The sequence below is a fragment of the Frieseomelitta varia genome, unplaced genomic scaffold, assembly GCF_011392965.1.
Source record: "Frieseomelitta varia isolate USP_RPSP 00005682 unplaced genomic scaffold, Fvar_1.2 scaffold_32, whole genome shotgun sequence".
Lineage (NCBI taxonomy): Eukaryota > Metazoa > Arthropoda > Insecta > Hymenoptera > Apidae > Frieseomelitta > Frieseomelitta varia.
Window position 1 is genome coordinate 33810 of NW_025110057.1, and position 22018 is coordinate 55827.

General features: G+C 40.9%; 1 protein-coding gene across 1 annotated transcript in view; it reads left to right on the forward strand.

The window, feature by feature from the left end:
* Positions 1 to 531: 531 nt before the first annotated feature.
* LOC122530000 (potassium voltage-gated channel protein Shal-like) overlaps positions 532 to 22018 on the forward strand; it is a 53529-nt gene continuing 32042 nt past the window's right edge. The window contains exons 1-2 of the mRNA XM_043656597.1: positions 532 to 561; positions 6527 to 6715. Coding sequence (XP_043512532.1) covers positions 532 to 561; positions 6527 to 6715 — 219 coding nt within the window. The remainder of the gene's footprint in view (positions 562 to 6526; positions 6716 to 22018) is intronic.

A 22018-nucleotide genomic window follows, 5' to 3' on the forward strand; every position in this document is an offset into this window, starting at 1 on the left:
AAAGGCCCACTGGCACAAAATGCCAGTACGCTCCGTATCGGAATTCGATCCTCCGCCCCGGTCTTCCTGTGGTTCGAATGCAAGAAGTCAAACATTTACACAGCTCGATTTTCCTACGTAGGTAGCACCCTAAGTTTAGCCATTTGGCCAAACACTGTCCGTCGATGCGTGAATTACGCGCGATTACAGCAACCATGGCGCATCGTCGGTAAACTCGCTAATTATAGCGTGACGGTGTACACCTCCAGGGCTAGGAAACCTCGCCGGTGTGTTTACCATATTTATACCGCTGGCGAATCGTATATTTTCGCGGCGAGTAAAATCGCGAGCTTCAGCAGGGTGTCGCGTGGCTGATCGTTTACGCTCGCGATAACCTCGCGAGACTATTTTCTTTTCTACACTCGTTCGTTGAAAATATCAGTGTCTGACAAGAGAAAGGACATACGCGATATTCTTATATCAAACTTACGACCGGAGTTAGTTCATTTTCGACGATAGAACGTAGAACATGTCTTTATACGTTTATGAGAGATGAGATGGTACAGAAGTTTAGAGGACATGGTAAGAAGTGTAGAGGACATATGCAAAGATGCGTGAAATAAGTCGAAGTAGAACATTTGTTGCATATTTAGCAAATTTCTGCTCAGGTCTGCTATATTTCTTTAACTTTTTATGTGTTTATAAATGATGATTTCAAGAAGCTGTAAAATTTAAATTAAATAACGCAGCCGAGATCAGTTTTCTCGAATCGCTCCAATTATTTAAATCTTCAATCATTTCCCGAACCATTAACATAGTATCATCATTCGAGATCAATGTTTGATAAACAAGAATTGTTATGGAAACATCCAGACGTGCGTTAAAACTTACTAAACATAAAGAAGATTTAAAGAAGGATAGTTCCTACAACTTCTTCGAGTTTCACCAACTACCTAAGCTGAGCCAAACACTTGATTTACTTTGAAATTAGTTTCCAAATGCTAAATGTCATTTAGCATTGATTAGGATATAAGAACAGAAAGTACAAATTCTACTTATTGTACTGTCGAGTCAAAGTGAGAGTTTGAATTTTCTGTAAACGATCAAAACAATACCGATAAATTGGGACTTGGTTAGAAGGCGTGTGTAGTAAAGAATGCTGTATAAGAGATGCGAAAAAATAGAGAATTAAGGTAAATAAAAGGGAATAAATTCCAAAAACGGAGGCAAAAGAGGGTAGAATAGGTACCGTAGTGGAGAGATAAATAGGTAAATAGAATTGGAAGTAGAAGGTAAGCGAATAATAGAGAAAATATAAAAAGGGAGGTTAGGTTAGAAAGCGTGGAATACCCAATCTCATTAAAAGCGGAAATAGAAAAAGACAGTGCAGTAAGGAAACAGAAATAGTCACTAGATTTAAGGTAATTAATAAAAATAAGTAAGAAATTAAGAAAATTAGGTGAGAAAGAGTAGGTTGTAGGTTGAAAGTAGAAGCATATCAGATAAGAAAAGAATGGTTGACTTAGAAAACAAGGAAACAAAAGACAGAGAAGAGGAAGAGGTTCCAGGCACTCCAAACTCCAAACACCAATACCGATAAATTAATGTTTGACATTTTCATTCGAAACCAATAACGAAACCTTGGCCAGTGTTTGTCATACATTTCCCGGAGAAATCGTGTATTTTCGCGGCGGTTAAGTTCGCGAGGTATCACGTGGCATCGTCCACGCTCGCGGATGTTTACGCGAGTGTTGGCCGCAGCTGCGAAATGCCAGGAACTTGTCCTCGAATGCGGATTCGTAGCGACCGCGTGCACTTTCCATGGCTTTTACTGCCTGCAGCCACGCCACGGTGATGTACCTTTACCTTGACGTTTCGCCTCGTTGTTTCGCAACATCGTCACGCTGACACGTGATCTATCGGCCCTGATCTCCGCCGCTGGATTTTGCTATCAAACCAACGATGCATTGAAATCTTCTTCGCGGTGATACACAGCGCGTCGTACAAATTAGAGTATATTCTTACGCTTGACTTTCTTTTTTTAATTTTTAATTCAACTCCTTTCAATCGAGTCGAAATCTTGGATAAAAGTCTGAGTTTGAAACTGTTTGGAAGTCATATTGACCAACTTCGTAAATCAAACAAATACGAATATTATTGTTTAGAATTTGTTTAGAATCATTTGAATCATCTTGCGTTGATTTATGGAAACGTTCTTTGAAAGCTACTGCGAGGTTCATTTAGACGGAAAGTCTAAAAGCGATTGAAGATGTTTGAAGTAAATGAGATTGGACGAAAATTAGGAATGGCGGGGTAATTGGTTTACGGCTTTTTACGTTTCGTTGCCTAGTTCGATCGCATGTTGTGCCTTCATTGATTCACCTATGTACATGACTGCGGTAAGTGGACCAACACTTATGCGGCGAATGTACGTTCTTGTCAGTTATTTATTACCATTTCCAAATTTGGAGTTAACCTTTCTTCGCTCTATTTAATAGTGTTTCAATGTGTTTCAACATCGTAATGCAAGAGGTTAAATATAATAATTCTTCCAAGATGAAACTATTAAACTGTCATTAAATTAGAAAACGATAGACGCTTGGAATTAAAAAAAAATTCACGATACTCAGCTTGAGGGGATGGAAAAAAAAAAAACGATAGCATAAATGATTTTGTTTGAATTACTCGTACGATTCTCGCGCGATTCAAACCATCAGCGAGACTCTGTCTTTCGGAAAGAGAGACAATTTCAAATAGAGCCAGGATTTATTCATGAGGTCGTAATCGCGAGTTGGCGCGGTAGATCTCGCGCGTTATCGCACCGGCAGTTTCGTAACTATTATCGTTGCTTCGTAATTCAGCAATCGTAGACATTACAGCGCCGTTAAGGATATTTTATATACAAGAATTTTCGCGAGATCCACGTAACCTGATAAGGATAACAGCGCCGAAACTTTCATGCCCGTTGCTGCGCTTGGTTGTATTATACGTACAGTAAGAGTCAAAAGTTAGTGTTCACCCAACAAAAATGAGGTTCCTATAGTACTTGTGAAGCATATTATTAAAACTGATATTTGTGTCATTGGAAACGGAGATACATTCACAGAAGAGAAAAAAATATAGTGCTAGGAGATAATTACTGTTCCAGAGGTAGGGCGACAGTTTTTGGAGTTGTATTAAAATTTTAACGCTAGAATTACTGACGACAAAGACTAAAAATTTCCATCAGAGACAACGAAATAAAGATCTTTCGCGAATTACACGAAATTATTTACTTTACTGCTTCTTATTTACACATGTGACGAAAATTGATCATTTAAATCTTTAAAACACACCGTTTTACATTTGTAAAGTTTCTAAAAGAATTATAAATTCGCTTCATTGATCAGTCATAATTTGATAGTTCTGGTGTCAAAATCTAAAACAAGTCTAGAGATCTACGATCCAAAGAATCCACCGCTGAAATGGTAAAATATTCTACGAAACGGAAAATTTCTACGAAACGTTAGACAAATGTTGTGCTTCCAGAGATGTATATTCACTTTTGGCTCTCGTTGTTGCCAGATTCACGAATCTTTCGACGATATGGAGATCCACGAAAGTAGTTGAAACTGGTTGCTACCAGACGTTCGAAGTCAACCAGTTCTCCATTGCAATCTTCATAATTTCAACACAGCAGAATATTTCTACTTGTAAGAGAGGCATTTGACAAGTTTTATGCCTTCGATATATTATACATTATATATTCACTTTTGACCTTCACTGTACACATACGAGACGTAATGCAAATTACCAGACCGGATTCGCGATGAAGTTTCACCGGAACCAGTGTGAAAGTCACGAGCAAAAAGAAAAAAAAAAACAGCTATTAATTCATATTAGGCGCTCCGGGCCGTAACGATCTCCTCGATGAAGTTATCGAACGATCTGGTCGATGGGTGTGATAACCTGCCGGAAGGGTGAAAACGATCTCGAATTTTCCACAACGTCAATGTGTAATTTTGCTCTCGGTTGGTGATTCTCCGTAGACTCCCTCCCCTTTTCTCGCGCCTGCTACGACGTTTATCGAGCTTACGAAGACGTAAAGTAAAATGCTCGTTAAAAAGAAATAACGCATTAATGATGTATTCAACGAAACGGCATTATTTAACTCGACGTTCTTTGTTTTCCCTGAACGAGGAGCCTCGCACGGCGAAAGCTAAATATGTATAGTCGCCGGTGGGGATGGCTGGTTGCTCGAGATAAATGGTCGCGACCAGGTTGTGCCTGGTAAATCGCGTTAACGCTGGCTCCATTGCGAAAATTTCGCTGGCTGGGCGGGAAAAAGAGTTTGCGACGCGAACGAATGAAAATCGCGATGAAAACGAATTTCTGGCTAGCATGATGGGATAGTTGTGTTATCGACAGCGTTTCGAAACTCTCTGATGGGTTTTCGGTGACAGACGTTGAAAGATATAAATGCCTAAGGAAAGGCGCTTGTTTTCAACGCGTCGGAGAAATGTTATATGCGACAGTACACGGTGAAGAGCATAATTGCATCGGGCGACAATGAAAAATTGGAAAACTGATAGAACTTTGTAAGAAAGAGTCATCAACAAGATCGTTCTCTCGCTCTTATTTGGAAGCGCGAAGCCTCTGCTTTTGACAGTTGTGAGATCTTTTCTTTCTTTTTTTTCTTTTTATTTTTTTTTTTTTAATGATTTTACTCATCATGGAGCTTCCTCGAAAATTGCAAAAATTCAAACGTTTCGCGTAGAAACTCCAAGAAATTTTTCTCGCGAATAAATTGGAGATTGAATTTCCTCTTTGCAACGACTTGTCGAAACCTCTTTGCTGAACGACCTTTTTCCTCTCACGATTGTACTGGTCGCTGTATGCGAACGATGTAAGAAACAAATAATCGTTTCGATACTTTCATTTCCACACTGTTCGAGTTCGTTCTTTTAAAGATATTTTTACGTTATTTCGAAGAGAGTGAATAAAGATACCTTCTCTGCCGAAGATTTTGTAAATTGCAACATCTTTATTCACATTCACACTGAAAAATTTTATTTACAACTAAATCCACGGTCTTGAAGTTTTTGTTTTCTCTTCACTGTAGTTCTCGTTTCTCGACCACCTCTATAGTATATAATATTAACAAGAATGCTCGATATTTTTACTTAGAACGTGAATACCGTAAATGTGAAACAATGGAGAATATCTTCTCCGCGTTTACGAAAAGTTTAATTCATCGTCTAATTAAGATTCTATTGACGCCATTAATCTCGCTTCCTCCCCTTTGCGAATTCGTAATACAAATAACGTTGATCGAAATCGCCGCATTCTCTGACAAATGATCACTCATTTAAAGACTCTGAAGCACGACGAACGAGTCGTGCATTTCCTTTGACTCGTTTGATCGCACAAACAGAAAGCTCTCTCATTGTCCAATTGAATTTATTTACTCGCTCCCTTAAAAGTTCCCGGCGCGATTTAACGTCCTTAATGCAAAGATATTGACGAGATTGCCGCAGATCGTGCTTGCAATTTCTACGACGTTCGAAACGCGATGGTCGTTATCGTACAAGAAAGTACCTGCTCGTTTGCGAGATTCCCTTTAATTGAGCGGCGAAGGAAAGAGGAGAGAAAGAGGCAGTTTCATCGATCCCGTATTCCTCTTTGCTGAACCCGAGGGAAAAAAGAGAGTCGCTCGTAGAAATGGCTGTGTTTGAACAGGGTCTCGTCGGTGGAAGGAAAATCCAAGCGGCCGGGACATAATCGTTCGGGAAATGGGCGTGGACGACGCGTTTAAAGCCTTGGGATCGCCGTTGCGCGGGTATTCGCGGCGTTTCAATGGCGTGCACACGGTAATTTCTCGCGGAAAATCCCCGCTAAAAGCTTAATTGACTGAGCGTCGGTGGTAAGCAGGAGCCGCCTCGGGGAGAGAAACGACGGCGAAGGAAGGGGGCGGGAAGAAATAAAGAAAACAGCCGGGGACAATGCGTCGTTGTTAGTCTAATGACTTCTTCTGCGCGCGAATTCGCGTCCCTGAAGCGAGTTGACGAGAGCAGCTGATGCGTTTTCCGTTCGTCGTCGCGATTTTTTCACCGGGTGAATTTTCAACGCAGCAGCTCCCCGGCATGTCGGTTCCATCATTGTTCAATGCGAAACAATTTCACTCGACCTGGAAAGACACGCGTCTCTCCGCTTCTCTTTGACCGAATTTTTGCTCCTCGACGCCTGTTCACCGCGATATTACCCCTCAACTTTTGACGTTGTTGTTGTTTCCTTTCTTTCTTTCTTTCTTTCTTTCTTTCTTTCTTTCTTTCTTTCTCTCTTTGTAAATCTTGATTTCTCTCCAAAAATTCCATCGAAACTAGGTTGACCATGAACACGGCGGATGTTTTCTGATACTTTGGCAACGTCTAATTGTTTTCTCCCCGTTTTTATCGATGGGTATTCAACGGCAGAATGGGACGAATAGTCGTGGCTGTTCGAAGTCTCCGGTGATTTGTCCGTGGCATTGGCGTTTTGTAACGTTCGCTTCTTTTTTCTTGGGTTACAGAAAGCCAGATTGGCACGAATCAGGATCGCGAAAGCTTCGAGCGGAGCGGCCTTCGTGAGCAAAAAGAAGGCGGCCGAGGCACGATTGGCCGCGCAGGAGAGCGGCCTTCAGCTGGACGACAACTACAAGGAGGAGGATATTTTCGAATTGCAGCATCATCATCTACTTCGTTGTTTAGAGAAGACCACGGTGAGTCTTTCGAAAATTATTCACGTTGCTTGTCCCCTTACATAATCTTATCCCCCAAGATAATCTTCGATTAATAATTTACATGTTTCCTTCTTCGTCAGTCGAATTCACCAAACTTGAGTTTGATTAATTTTATGAACGTATCGCGTGCGTTAACAATTTTGAAGTTTTATTAACGTTGTAATCAGATCCGATTGTAGTGTCATGATTATATTGATCAAATGTATACATATATGATATAAATTATAAGATATTTCATACAAGTACATGTTTCCCAAAAAATCATAAAAGCCGCTTAAAACAATCAAGTGTCATCATCTTCAATATTTATTATATGCTCAATATGACTAATGTATATTTGAAACGAAAATCCTACAATTCCTATCAGATTCGCTTCAAATTGCATCAATACGAATCGCGTCTTATTACTAGTGTTAATGAAATTTCGCGAAGTACATAGAAATTTGGCAAATTAGCAAGAACACTTTTAACATCAATTTAGTAATTTAAGCATTTTAATTATTATAGTATAATCAAAAGAAAAAAAAATGCGCAGTAATTAACAATCGACCTACACATGAAATACAAACGATCCGTCGCAAATCTTGGCAGTGAAACGACTTTCGAAACGGTGGTCTCGGTCAAGAGACAGTCCTCTTTTGTCACACGATGGCGCACGGTGTCGACTCTATAACTCTCTCGAAATGACCCGCGCCGACGATCACACGTCGAGAGGAAGAAGCAAAGCTTGCCTTTCGCACAACGTTGCAGTCGAAGCACGGGAAGGGGAAACGGGCGAGCATTCGCCTCGTTTTGAAAAGGGGGTGAAGCTTCTCGCCATCGACGCAGAAACATTCGCCTCATTAAACGTGGCGCACCTGGGGGTTTATCGTTTAATTTCGCGGCATCAGTTTGCGAAACGGGGGAAACGTCGCGTTATCTGAGAGCCGGTTCATTCGTCGCGTCGCCCCGCTACGAATTCAAGAGTCCGCGCGCTGCGGAATAATTTGAATAAACCCTCCTCTGTTCGCGTCCAATTTTAGCACAGCACTTGTGCACGAGGGATACCGTGCTCCACTCACTGACTACGCCGTCTAGCTTAACCCACACACACACACACACACACACGTAGACACACATACGTAAAACGAAGAGAATAACCCTCTGTGTGACGCTGTGACAGGTGTACAGTCGTGAGTTCGTGTTGGAGCATGAATGCCGGTACATACCCCTTTGTTGTCGCCTTTGTGAATTTCACAATTCGTAATAATAATTCAGCTGCCCCTTTCACTTCGTCGTGCGTTCGCTCGATTGGCATCGATCGGAATTGGGGTTTGCCGGGCAATTGAATCGGCGATTTTCATTCGAAGTAAGATTGTATCGGGTGTGAAGGTGTCTGAAGATTTCATCAATCTCCTCCATCGTTCTAATTTCGCATTTATCTAGCGTAGCATCGTGGAAGTATTTGAAAATTTTCATGGGAACATTCTCTGTGAACATGTTACCTCGTTGAAGTTTCATTAAGGCCATAATGAGAGCTGATTATCGTGACTACATGGGGCGATGTTTGAAATAAATTTGGAAGCACGTGTACAGTTTATAATTTATTTAAATATTTTTATAGATTTTATAGATATTTGATGGGAGGGGGTTGTTCGTTAATTTTTTTACTAAATACACTGTCCCCGATAAATATTTTGTACGTATATTTTTTGATTGGTCGTGATAATCACCTATCATTACGTGTGATATGTAATGAACAATTGCATGAAAAATTCGTTTAAAATGTTCGAACACTGTACAATGAATGACTGACTTTTCTTCTTTAAAATCTTCGTGATTTTAAATCTGATTAAAAATAGATCTTAATCGTTCTAAGTGTCTAATGTTAATTAATTTAAAAAAGTAATAATCTTTTTTAACTGTCCAATGTATTAGTAACGACAGTGCGAGTTCAAGTTTCGTTCAAGCACAGTAACGAATCGACGATCGTTACACAGTTTAACCTGATCATTTGCTAAATAGATTTTGTCGTCCCGATGACACTTAGCGATGTATCCAAAATCGGCATCAGCTTTTCGGTCGTTCGTTAACAGGAGCGTTTCCACGGCGCTGGACCCGAAACCAAATGCCGAAAGCTTGATAAATAGGTCAGTTCGCTTTCTGTAAAACGGAGGCCTGTCTCGGTGGCTACTCGAGCCTGAATTTCCACGGAAATTCTGTTAATTACAACTTCTCCCAGTTTACCCGCATCAGGGAGGACGCGTATTTTTTATAAAAATAAAAAGGAACTGTGTGTTCAGCGTTCGATTCTGTTATTTTACGACGAACAGATGGAAGATCCCTCCTTTTAATTCAACGTCAATAAATCGCTCAATACGAGAAAAAATAAATTAAATCAAGATGCTCTAACAACTAGAATATTCGGAAATATTATTTCTAAATTCACTTCGAGAAGACAGTATTTCTATTACAATAATCAATAATTTCAGATTTTTATTGTCTACAGGCCCCTATATTTTAATTCAAGGCAACAACAAACACGTGATGAAATTACATTTGTTGCTCTGCACCGTTAATTTTTAACTTACAACTCTGTTGACATGTACTAAACGCATAATTTACAGAAAATTATTATATTGTATATGCAGTTATTAATAAATTAAATTAAAATGTTGAATTAAATGATAATTAAATTATTATGTGTACATGCAGGTATTCACGTTCAATTCAATAAATAATTTTCGGTGCAGATTTAACAACATTACCAACTAAATAACAAATAAATCGCAACAACGATAAATACAAGAAAAAATTTCTATAGGTGGTACAGTTTTGTCTTTCCTTCGTACAGAGATTATATTCTTGATATTCTCACTGTGATTTCAAGTATTATATTTTTATATACACGTCGCGTATCTATCGCCTTCGTTTTCATCCTTCATTAACTCTCAATTATATCGGCGCGCTCTCGGCGAGATGGTTTCCCTCGATAGTCCCCGACTTCCGTTCGCAGCCCTTTTCCTGGTAAGGTGTACTTAACCCAGAAAGCAACGCGATTCCGGCGGCTTTTGTCGAGTACGCGAGGAAGAAAATCGCGCACACGGCCCGAGGCAGCGTCACTCCACTTCCTGCTGTCTTCGCCCTCGTCCTCTGTCGTCTTCTTCCGCGCGTCCACGTAACGCGCGCGATCTCGACTTCCTGCCGGCGTTTAACAGCCTTTTCAACGGATCTCGCGGAATCCTTTTCCTCTCTCTCTCTCTCTCTCTCTCTCTCTCTCTCTCTCTCTCTCTTCTTTTTTTTCTCCCCTTCGTTTCTTCTGAGAAACCTCTGACGTCCTTATCGCCACGAGTATCTCCTCGCGGAATCGGAAGAATCGCTGGAATTGCTATTGAAGATTCCGCGACGTTATTTACAATGTTCACGGTCGTTGCTCGGATTTTTCGTTCGAGCTTTATCCGGGGCTTCCCGCCCAACTCTCTCTCATGATTAATGCGTTTGGGAATTGGGAACGAGTCTCGAGGCGCAACTTTCGGCGTTTGAACTAAGTTGAAATGTTCGTAATTCGAAATATATAGAGAACGTACACGTACACGGTTGTACAAATACGAAGTTCCCGATGAAGAGTAAATTCGCCGGGGTAAAGAAAGCTAGCTGGCAGGTAGAATGTCTCTGTGATTACGATTATTACGACGGGTGGGGGGTGGGGGGATGATTCTACGCTCTAAGTCGGTAATAAAGAATAACTTTTTTGCTCCCGTTTGTATGAGTTTCGGCGCCAAGGAAATCGAGTTTAAAAGTTCGCCGAGTACACTTGAATACCTATTAATCTTCGAGAGAATTAAATTTGAAAGCCAATTCTCGACTAAACACGCTGGCAACTCCATTCTCGAGAGCAACACGAGGCCAGAAAAATTGCACTCCGCGAGAAAGGATATAACTTCCTATCGATTATTCATTCACGTCGAGTCTGGTGTTACTCAAATTCAACTTACATCTTCATGCTCCGTTTTCTTCGAATCAGGAAATGTTACGTTCCCGCTTTCACGATTTATTTTTACACGGAGAATCACTCCTCTGGTCCTCATGTCACGAGCACAAAGTTAGAGACGAAGCTCGAGGATCGAGGAAAATATCAAGGCAGAATCGTTTCCATCGTTTCAATCGAAACTTCTCCCGCAGTTTAATTCTCTTAAGGATACTCAACGGTGCTCCCCCGTTATTATTTTCCCTGGGTTTTCGAATCCCAATCACTCCGGCGCACGTGTCACCGTAATTGGCAACCGATATATCTTTCCGCAATGTGTCTGTGCCACGTCTTCGCGAAGAAGCTTCTTGGAAGAATATCCACGAACGATATGGTCTCGCGATAACGGTCGCCTGACAACAAGGACACTGTTCCGCTCTTTGATAGTGCCGTGACCTTTCACGAACGTTATCAAAGGTTCTTTTGCTCGATAGATCACGCATATCTGTGTCGACGATCTGTATCTACTGCAGGTTTGATTTTTCCATCTCCGAATCCCGTCGAGCCTTTCGAGAAAATCGTCTTTCAGTCTGAAGTTTCGCGCGAATGGGCATCTCGAGCGAGAAGCAACGTCGCTGAAATTCGACGATGACGCGAAACTGACGTTCGAAACGCCCCTGTGCCTTCGAGGCGCTTGTTTTCAACGCGTCGGAGAAATCGCGCCGATGTACTACTGTCAGCAAGTATTTGGACAGTTGATGCAACGCGGTTACGAGACTCGATATTTTTGTTACATCGATTTTTATGACGGAGGGACTAAATTGGAACTGAAACAGGGAAACGTGTCGTCGTTGAGTTTTGTGATAATTAGCATTTCTTGAAATTTACAGAAACTTGGAATGAGAAACGTGCTTTCTAATTCGGTGTAAATGGGCTAGTTAGTTTTATTAATAGCTTAATTATTATTATTATTTTAGTGTAATTAATTTAAATAAATATAGCTACACTCTTATATCATTATTATAAATTATAAATATTGCTTTATTATTGTTATTAACAATAGAAATGCTATAAATAAAACTGACTAGCCCATTTACAGCAATATTTGTAATTTATAATTTAGTATTATTGAAGTATTTAAATAAATATAGCTACACTCTTATATCATTATTATAAATTATGAATATTGCTTTATTATTGTTATTAATAATAGTAAAGCTATAAATAAAACTAGCCCATTTACAGCAATATTTGTAATTTATAATTTAGTGTTATTGAAGTATTTAAATAAATATAGCTACGCTCTTATATGAGATGCATATATCATTATTATAAATTACAAATATTGCTTTTTAAATTTACCTTAAAATTTGCCACTGCTTGCGTCGTTTTGTTGCAACGAACAAACTTTTGGAACTAAGTCGTTCGTTTCCTAAAAATTGGATATTGATCCCCGCACTTGCTTAACAAAATTAAAAAATTACCGACAAAATTGAGAGGCTGGCAAAAAGTCACGTTTCAAGTATGATTAAGTATACTGAACGCGTGTTCAAAGTACTCACGAATAAATACCGACCAGTGACACAATATTTCGTGAAAACCCTACTCTTTGTTTTCACAGTAGCTCGACGAGGTCGCTTTTGAAGGTAATAAGGTGACAATTACGAACAAAAGGAATAAAAAAGAAAAAGGTGATCTTTCAAGTTTCAACGACGCTCCTGCCGTCGTCGTCGTCTAACAAAAGGGGAATTCCAAGAGGAACGAGGTTGTGAACTCCTTTCACGGGGAAGCTATCCTCTTAACGTCGCTACTACAAAAGAGATCGTTTTCCAAAAAAAAAAACCAGAAGAAGAAAAAAAAACAATGTCGGATGATTACGAGCTTCATCACTCAGCGAGATTTCCCTCGTCAAGTTTGATCCCGATTTCACGTGCGTTCGAGAGAGAAAGAGAGCGCGTACGCCCTCGATCTACCCTCATTCCCACAGATCATTCGGCAAGCGAACGATCTCCTCGTGGCGGAGAGATCTTTCGAGGCGGTTCGCGAGTACGTTGCGCGAGCATCGGACGCGGCCAATCGGTGTCGTCGGGTCGGCGTATTGATTTCTTCCGGGTCGTGGTCGGCCTCGATCGAATCTCTTCGGGAATCGAAGTCGTCGGGGCACGAGACGTCATCCCGGCATCCCCGACGACTAATTATAGCCGTGAAACGTTAAAGCGTTAAAGAGATCCAACAATAGCATGTGGATTTTCCGACTCGCGTGGCACAGGTCGGTTCCCGCGAGCGCTCGAGGGAAGAAGCTGCTCTCCTGTTTCTGCTCGCGAGCAGAAACGTCCCGAGAACGGAGATCTCCTCTCGCTTTCAAGCCCAAGATTCGCATTTCGACAGAATTTACTCGCGATCGAACTTGAAACTCGTTGAAATTATTAATCGTTCCATTAGAAGGGGAAATTAAAATTCTCCAGTTGCTAATTAGAATCGGAATGATTTATGACGCTGCATCATCGAAACGCGGCTAACAAATTGCTGTTTTAATTGTTCAGTGAGAGTATAGATAGCTGTAGAATTTTATTTATTGTTACTTTCAAGGAATGCAGTATTTTTTTTTTTTTTTTTTGTTTCAAAGTTATAGATTTAGTGATAGATAATTCTGATTGCTAATTGACAAGAGCGTGTGCACTTAAAGATCAACGGACACGACACGATTTGTTATTGCGTGTTCGAATAATTTTTCAAGTCGTGTATGCATGAAGTAAGTTATTTCTCGGCTCTCTTGGAGATTTCGGAATATTCAGAAATAAAATACGAATACTTCCACGTGGCTCCACTGGGTCAACTCTCGCGTTCCATTCAGTTCCTTTTTATGTCTCTGCTCGATGACAAAGGGGAACAATTCGATAAGATCCGTCGTGTGTGTCTTCTTCTCGTTCGCCAGAGTCAGCGGAGAGAAAATTGAGACGAGAGGAGTTTGGGTTAGGCGAATATCCCTTCTCGAAACAGGAAAGTTTCGTTTTGAACACAGGGGAACGTGGATCTAGAAAAAATTTTGTCCAGCTCGGGTCATGGTCTTCGTTTGTCGCTTCAATTTTTCTTTTTCTTCGGTTCTCCATTTCGTTTCTCTCTCTCTCTCTCTCTCCCCGTTTCTTTCATATTCTTTCGACCTTGCGCTCGGTATTTTCCGGCACGTTTATTTCCAGCTGGACGATATTAAATTTACAAGTGGCCCAGCCGTGTCACCGTTTTTCGGTGTCGCTATCGAGCAATGCACACGCACCGTTGGATATTCAGCAGTCGTCTCTTCCTGCCGTACTCGAGCTCGTTCCACGGGAATACTTCGTGGAATATCTTTAATTTTCTCTTGGATTCCTTCGTCGCAATTTTCGAGTCCTTTTACTCTTGATGCTCTGCCACTGGGGAATGTGAAGTCTGCGAGGCTCTTGGACTTCTGGTTAACACGCTGGCGCGTTAAACGGGCCATTTCTCACAGAATATTCGATTTTTATAAAATATTACGTTACGATAAAAGCGCCGCTCCGCAGTATTTATATTCTACGTTTTATTAAACGTCGGCAATCAACGTGTTGATTTACACGCAAAAATAGGACATTCGCGACGATTTTTTTTTTTACCAATTTTTCATTGATTCATCTCTCTCTCTCAATTAATGTCGCTATTTATTTATTTATTTATTTATTTATCTCTGTTAATATCACCGGATCGTTAATGATTTTGAACAAAATTGCTAAACATTTTAAATATTTTATTTTATTTTTACGTATTTTCGCGTTAAAAATATAATAGAAGTTTAGCGATTAATCTCTGAGACTGTACTTGGAAATTTATCTCGTTCTGGTTCTCGCGCCGAAGGAATCCTCCCTTTCGGTTTTCGCGCTCGGAAGTTCTTTCTCCCCTCGGAAGGCCGCAGGAATTGGCCAATAATCGTTCGTAAAAATGTACGGAACTGCGGGTCTAAAAACACTCGGCCGGTGAAAACTTTTCCTCTTGGCAACGGACCAACTACCCACCCAACTTCAATTACAAAATATTCTCTCGATCGGTACGAAAACAGCGTCGCGTCTGAAACGATCCGAAACGATGCGATTTATACAGAGCCGGAGGAATGATATCACTGCGAGCCGAGGTAGTTGCCGAACTGTGTCGATAAAGAGGTCGGGCTAAATTCGGTTTGAAAACGAATCGCCTTGCGCCTCGCGTCCAACGTGTCAACCTTGAATTAATGATGAAAATTGGCTGGCAAACTCGAGCGCTTTTCCGCTCCGCGCATCGATTATCGGGCGCTTCTGTCCGGTACGTAACGGAATGGCGATGGCAGGAGTTTTTTTCGGGTAGGATTGTAGGCAGGATAAGAACATCCATGAAATGGCGACAAGTGCGCGGTGTTTCGGAAAGGGTCTGGTCGACGTGGCGAGTTATTTATGGGGCACGGCTAAATTTACGAACGTTGATCGCCGCCTCTATTAAGCGGGGAATGCCATATCCATCCTGGCCACCGCGTCTTGCAGTCGCTGCGCTTCTAAAATGGCGTCGTGCGCGTATGCGTCTTCGTCACCGGACTGAAACACGCGATGGAACGAAATTCATCCTCTTCGGCGGGCGCGATCTCAATTTTTGTGAATGTTGAAGAAATCAATACGATATCGTGACAATATATCAACAATAATAATACAATCGAGTGTTCTGTAACGAATTAATTAGAACAAAAATTAATAACAGTATATGTACATATATCTGTCCAAAAAGAATAAGAACAAAAAATACACGCGTCGTAAATTTAATTTTATTAATTACATTATGCTTAAATGTGCAAATTTGAAGGTTAGATTTTTTATAAATTTGTTAACTGTACTTTCTCCACGTGCTTCGTTGTGAAACACAATACTACCAATGGAATACAATAATAGCTATTATTATAAAACATCGTTGTTATCACGACTGTGATTGGGGATGTCTTTTGTTTGTAGGAAGTTTAAAGTTGCAAAGGATACAAGCTGTAATGCAAAAATGTATAAAGTATTCAGAGCGAAGTATATGTAGTCGCAATAGTACAATATTTAATTTCATGTTTTATACCAGACCATTTTATCTGCTTTCCCTCTCTCTTTTTTTTTTTCTTCATTTCATATTCAATGCTTTGCGAAGCATTATCTCGAGAGGTGTTCGATGTTGATTCAATTTAAAAATTGGTGTTCTTGAAATTTAAAAGAACAGGGTATTTTATTTCTTCTTTCCAGTGAGAGGAGAAGCTTCTCGAAATGAATTCTTCTATTTCTCTTCTTTTTATCCTTTTACGATTAAAGTCACAAGTGAAAGAATATCAAAGAAGCTGATGAACGTTTGTAACAAAAATTTCTAGCGGTACGTGTAAAAATTCGAACTTTCTAGTCTCGATTATTGCCGCGCCAGTAGGATTCTTTCGACTTGTCGAAATGGAGTTTAACACCGTTTCGAAAGGGACGTAGGTCCCTCGCCGGTTCGATGCAATCGTTGTCGCAACAGTTGGATCGGAAAACGAAATCCGCCGCTCGATTCCGAGCCATTAAACCGCGCGGGAAACGGAGGCGAGCCGGCGTGACTGCGGGAATTTGTTTAATTTATATTTGAACGCGTGCAGCTGGACGACCCGCGACGCGAGACGGTTTAGATCAATGGCTGCGCTAAATAGAAAGACGCAATTGGTGGACCTCCGAAACGGTGTCATGACACGCGTCACTATCTTAGAGAGGTCAGTTGGCGTTTATAACTACCTTTACAATCCGTCGGCAAACAGAAATAGCGGCCGTCAGGCTGTTTATAGAGGCCGGCATTCTCCGGCGCGCGATTTCTTCTTTTTTCGCGCGGATCTGCTCGCTCTTGTTCTCGCTGACGTCACACTCCATAGAAACTGTATATTTTTCTAACAGCGATGGGATTTGACGCACTGGTGGCCAATTTTGGGGGATCCAGTCGGACGAGATGCGAAAAGCAACGTTTCGAAAATAACTCAAAAATCTTTTCGATTTCTAAAGTATTAGGTTTGCGCGCAGAATTCGATTGGAGTGTCCCATTCTTTTCATTAAAGAAAAAAATCTTCTTCGCGGTGAAAGATTTCGTTCGACAAATATTCATCTCGAACGAAGTTTTGGAAATATATTACGAGACTCTCGGGAAAATGGAGGAACAATAACACGATAAACATAAAATATTGTACTTTTATCGTTTTGTAATAAAACTTAAAAAAATTTTGGCTCAAACTAAAATACACATTCCAAAATCTGACAGCTACTGATAAGTACATACTTCGATGTCCTCAGTACGTAAAAAGCTTTTTATATAAAATGCTATTTTTCATTTCTTTTTTTATATACTATAGTACGTAAGTATGTTTTTGAATTAAAGTCCTTATTTGAAACGACGAGAAATAGTTTAGGATACCTGAGATTTAAATAAAAAAATTTTATAAACATATTTATTTTAATAAATTTAAAAAGAAAGAAGATAAACAAATCAGTTTCCCAGACCATTGATGCCATTTGAGAAATATAATTCGCATCAACGCGTCTCTGATTTATAGAGATATTTTCTTAAGTGATCCCACACAGGAAACCTTCCTCTTATATTTGTTTGCTTAGATCGTTGAAATTGACTGCCACGCGGTGTTGAGTATCCCGTTTGCAAGGCCAAAGTTCCATTCGAACTGGCTCGACAGTGTCTTTCTTCGCTGGATTTTCAACTCGAGAGTTGCTTGCCCCGCGAAAAATCGCACTCGCGCCGACAGTTCGACCAAGTGCAATTTATATTTATCAACCTGGAAAGTAGAATGAATGATAGTTCGATATTCTCGGTAAACTCGGACGCGAACTTTTTCCCTCGGCCACTCAGCGACTCATTGTGTATTAATTAAGCTTCTCTCTCCCGAAACTTCTCCCTCTATTTTTGCCATCGTTGAACATCTTCGTTCTCCGATAGTTACGGCTCTCGTTCCTAAGACTCTCATCCCGTTTAATAATGGAAAATCGCCATTGTCGGTTTGTCGAACCGTTGTTTGTTGCCGAACGAATTGTCCGGGGAAACAAATAGAAAGAGAGAGAGAGAGAGGTTGTTTTTCCTTTGCAGCCGCAGCTTTCTTACAAGCGAAGAGATTGATCGGCGGCATTACCGAACCACAGCTCCCTTTTGTCCCGTTGATCAAAGTGGAGCATGTATCCTTGCTCCAGTATGTGCTCCAAAGAACCGTACAAGTTGCCCGCTTTTGAGACAAAGTTCTGAAACACATACGGCCGCGTTTTCCTTGGCTTGCCTATTCCTTGGCCCTTTCCGTGGCGAACGTTATCACCGAGAACTCTCGGAGCCTTGATCAATAGCCACTCGCAATTTCTCCTCTTGTCGGGTACATCCTCAGCATCCCCTAACGACTAACGAATCTATCCGAAGGATCCTGTCGAGAATCTCGTCCAACGACAAGGACGAATTCTTCTTTGAGTCGTACCTTTCGTCGATCCGCAGAGCCAAACCAATCCGGTGAAAATAATAGAGGGGCGCAGGTTTGAAGAGCGTCTTTTGTCGGTCTCCAGTGCGTTTTATTTCCACGCTCGCTGGCTACGAAAATAAGAGGCTCTGACGAGTTTAATCCGGGAGAAACGACGGAGACGTCGGAAATACAGACGCGAATAAAGCCGCGGATCGTCCGCGAAAGTCTCTCTCTCTTTCTCTCTTTCATTTACAAGTACCGTCTTCTTTTACAAGTGCCCCTTCTTTCTCTCGCGCTCGCTCGCGGCGTGCAGAATATTTTTCACGACCCGCTGCCGGAATAAACATCTCCCTGCTCCTCTCCCTGCCATCCGTGTAAAATAATCCGAATTTTCCAGGTCGCCTACGACCCGCCGCGAGACTACTTGCTATTCATGAAATTTAAATATCACCACCAACGGCGGGGGCGGTATCGAACGAACGTCGTGAATGTGAATGTAACGCAACCGTTTCGCGACCCATCTGATTGGAACGGGACCCGCTGTCGTTTGATTCGCAATCGTCGCCGCGATTTCCACGTTCGTTCAGTCGATAGACCTCGTCTATCGACGAGTAAACGCCAATCAATAGGCGAAACGTTTGGCGAGGTGAAAAGTATTCCGCGCGGATAACGGTCATAACCATCTGCTGGGCCATCTGCTCGGAAAGCTGACGCCGATCGCGCGTACGTACGTACGTCTTCTCTCGGACACTTTAACTTTTGCCTCCATTAGACCACCCGGTAATGTACTTTCGCCCCGGTGTGATCTGGATTGTGGATGATCGATTTTCGCAGAAAGATTGCCAGTGCAATGGAGCGTAGGACGGATGGCGATAATAGCATTTCAGTAATATCATTTCAATGGTATTTTATGGTACGGCGTTTAAACGCCGAGGATATTGAAAAGTCACCTCGATCGTTCCGTACTACAAGCATTTTCTTATTTTATTATCGATCGATGGATAGATAAAATTGCACTTGCATTTTGCAATACAATTGTTAATGTTGTATATTGCGCTCGTAGATTATTAGGTATAGATGTACAGGTATAGATGTTATTATGATTAAATTTCTTCAGTTTTAAAATATAGCACTTGTCCCAAGGTATCGACCTTTTATACAAGGTTTCGTAACTTGTGGGGCCCACTTTGGGAGCTGATTGTACGCCTAAAAATAATGAAAAATATCTGTCTTCTCCACAAGTACACTAATAACTAAAATTCTCCCTGTACACTAATTATCCACTAGACTAATAAATAATATAATTTATCAGCGTGATCTACGATTTTTGCAAATGGCAACAAACAAGAAACGAGAGTCAGATGGAAAAGTCCAAACAAGATGGATGTTCGACCACTCGATCGCCACTGTTAATAATCGACGATACATTAGATGCGAATAGAGAGAAATGGGAGGTTCTCTCGAGTGATCTCGACGTCAGTTCCGCGAGAGTCAACATCTTCTCCAAGCACGCGGAGTAGAATCGAACAGACCACGCGATCTCTTCTGAAGAACCACTCGGAAAGAGGTTCGGATTGGCCCTTTCGAACCTCCGGTTCACTTAGGTTAAACACTCGTGCGACAGATTTTCCATCGTTCTCAATCGATCCTCACTGCGAACGAACTGCTTTACTTTTGCGGTTGGACTTTATGGATGTTTGTTTTAAGTTGATTAGTTCTTCTTTCCTTTTCTTTTTTTTCCTTCGTTTTATCGTTAACCGATTTGTAGCGGCTAGCAGATGTCGGAGAAACTCGGTTTCTCAGACAAGAAGTTAGGAGAATTTACGACTCACGAGTCGCCTGCGCTATTGAATTGGAAAGTTTAGTTCTCACAGTGCGTAAAGACCAGACGTTTCGCACTTGTAGTTTTAGAAATTCGGCCACAAAACATCTCTGCGAAGCGTCGTAAAACTCTAGGTCTCCTAAGGGCTCATCCAGATCTGCGTCTGGGAAACACTTGGAGAAAGTAAGTAAGAGGCTACATCGCCATAAATCAGGGAAATCGGTCCCCTCGGAGGAAAGCGCATAACGAACGCAAGGAGTAGGCGGTGTAATTTCGTGACAACCTAATTGGCTAAAACTCAAAAAACGACTCGGTCAATTAGAGACGGGCACCGAGTTTTCCTAATAGCAAAGAAAGCAGCGAGCTTTTAGAAAATTCGGAGACATCCTCGAGACGTTAACTTCGACCAATCGTCCACGAGTTCACCGCGTTTCCCGAGTTAGTCGCGACACAGTATAACCTTGTACATAAACGTAGTTATACACGAACGAGTCGCTTTCCAATCTATCATCTTAAACACTGGCCACAAACAAACATTCCTAAAAATTCTTTATCGATAAATTCCACGGCAGTTTGAGAAATTAGCAGTTCACTCGTGTCTACTCGGGGTTTTAAACTTCATTTAACTTGCTCCCCGAGTGAATCTCATGTAGAAGCTAGAAACCTTTTACTTTCTTCTGCAGTTTAATCCTTCTTCTGTAGCGTAGTGTCAGTAAGTTATCGCGAAAGAAAAAAAAAAAAAAAAGATAGACTTGTAAAACAAAGGCTGTCTTTGCAACTTTGTTTCATTGATCATGAATTTTAATATTCAAAATTAATAAGCAATACCGTGAATTTGATATTAATACTTGAATAAATAAAGTTAATACTTTAACTTTAAACGTCGTGAAATAAATAATAATAAAAAAATAAAAATAAATAATAATAAATAAGTGATATTTTAATAACGTTGAAAAAAAGTAACATCTTAGCATTTCAAAAAATGAATAGAAACATTCGCTTGTCGCACAATTTTCTTTCAACTTCATTCCGTTCTCGCGAGAGATTAGCAATTTCAAAGTGGCGTAATCACTTAAACTGAAAGTAATAAATGGAAACAGTTGATGGAATCGCGACAGAGTTTCGACGAAGTTCGAGGTGTGTATTTCCGACGTGATTATATGCGAAATCCTAACGGAAATAGCCAGGACACGAGGGTAACAACGAGCCCTCGCATAAACGCGTGCTTCTCCCACTGGCTATGTAATTCGAGCGGTGAAACAACTTGCAACACTATTCGAGCAATACACGGCGGACCAAAGTTTGGCCCGACAACAATGGCACTCGCTGGAAATGGCCCCGGCGCGAATTCTCCCGCCCCCGTCGAAACGCGAACAACGTTTGCCCTGGAAACTATTTTTCTCCGTACTCCCTTTTTCTTCTTTCCGCGCGTTTTATTGTCCGTTCTAAGTTTAGTTTCGAAAGTTCCATCCAAAGTCTGACACGGACGAGTGATACGGCGTCCGTTGCGATTTCGCGAATCGGAGATTGCCGTTACGATCCAATATAACGTTATATTTTTAACGATGCAGACGCCGTAGATTCTTATTCTGACACATAAGGCAGACTTTTATTTTCGTAAAGTAGAAAAATGTCGGATTATTGTTGTCAGTTTTGCTATGACAGATATCCTCGCGTGAGGAGATATTTTGTTTATTCATTCGTTGCTCTTGACAAATATAATTTTTTAAATTTTCTTTAGCGTAATATCAGCGAGTCAAATCTCACAAATTCCAAATTACCTGACTGTTCTATTAAAAAGGAAAGTTATAAAATTGTGAAGCAGAAATCTGTAATCTGTATTTTGTTAATCTTGCTAATCAAATGTTATCAATTATCAAACTAAGATGCAAGAGTAAACCGTGGTCTAATTTTCAAGTAATTACACTATATCATCATCGAAGAGAGGAGCAATTTATCTTGCAACCGAATGAGGAGTGTGTTGTCTGACAAGGCACGTACCCTATCTACTGCAAACGAACTGGTATGCGGCGCGTGTAATTTTCA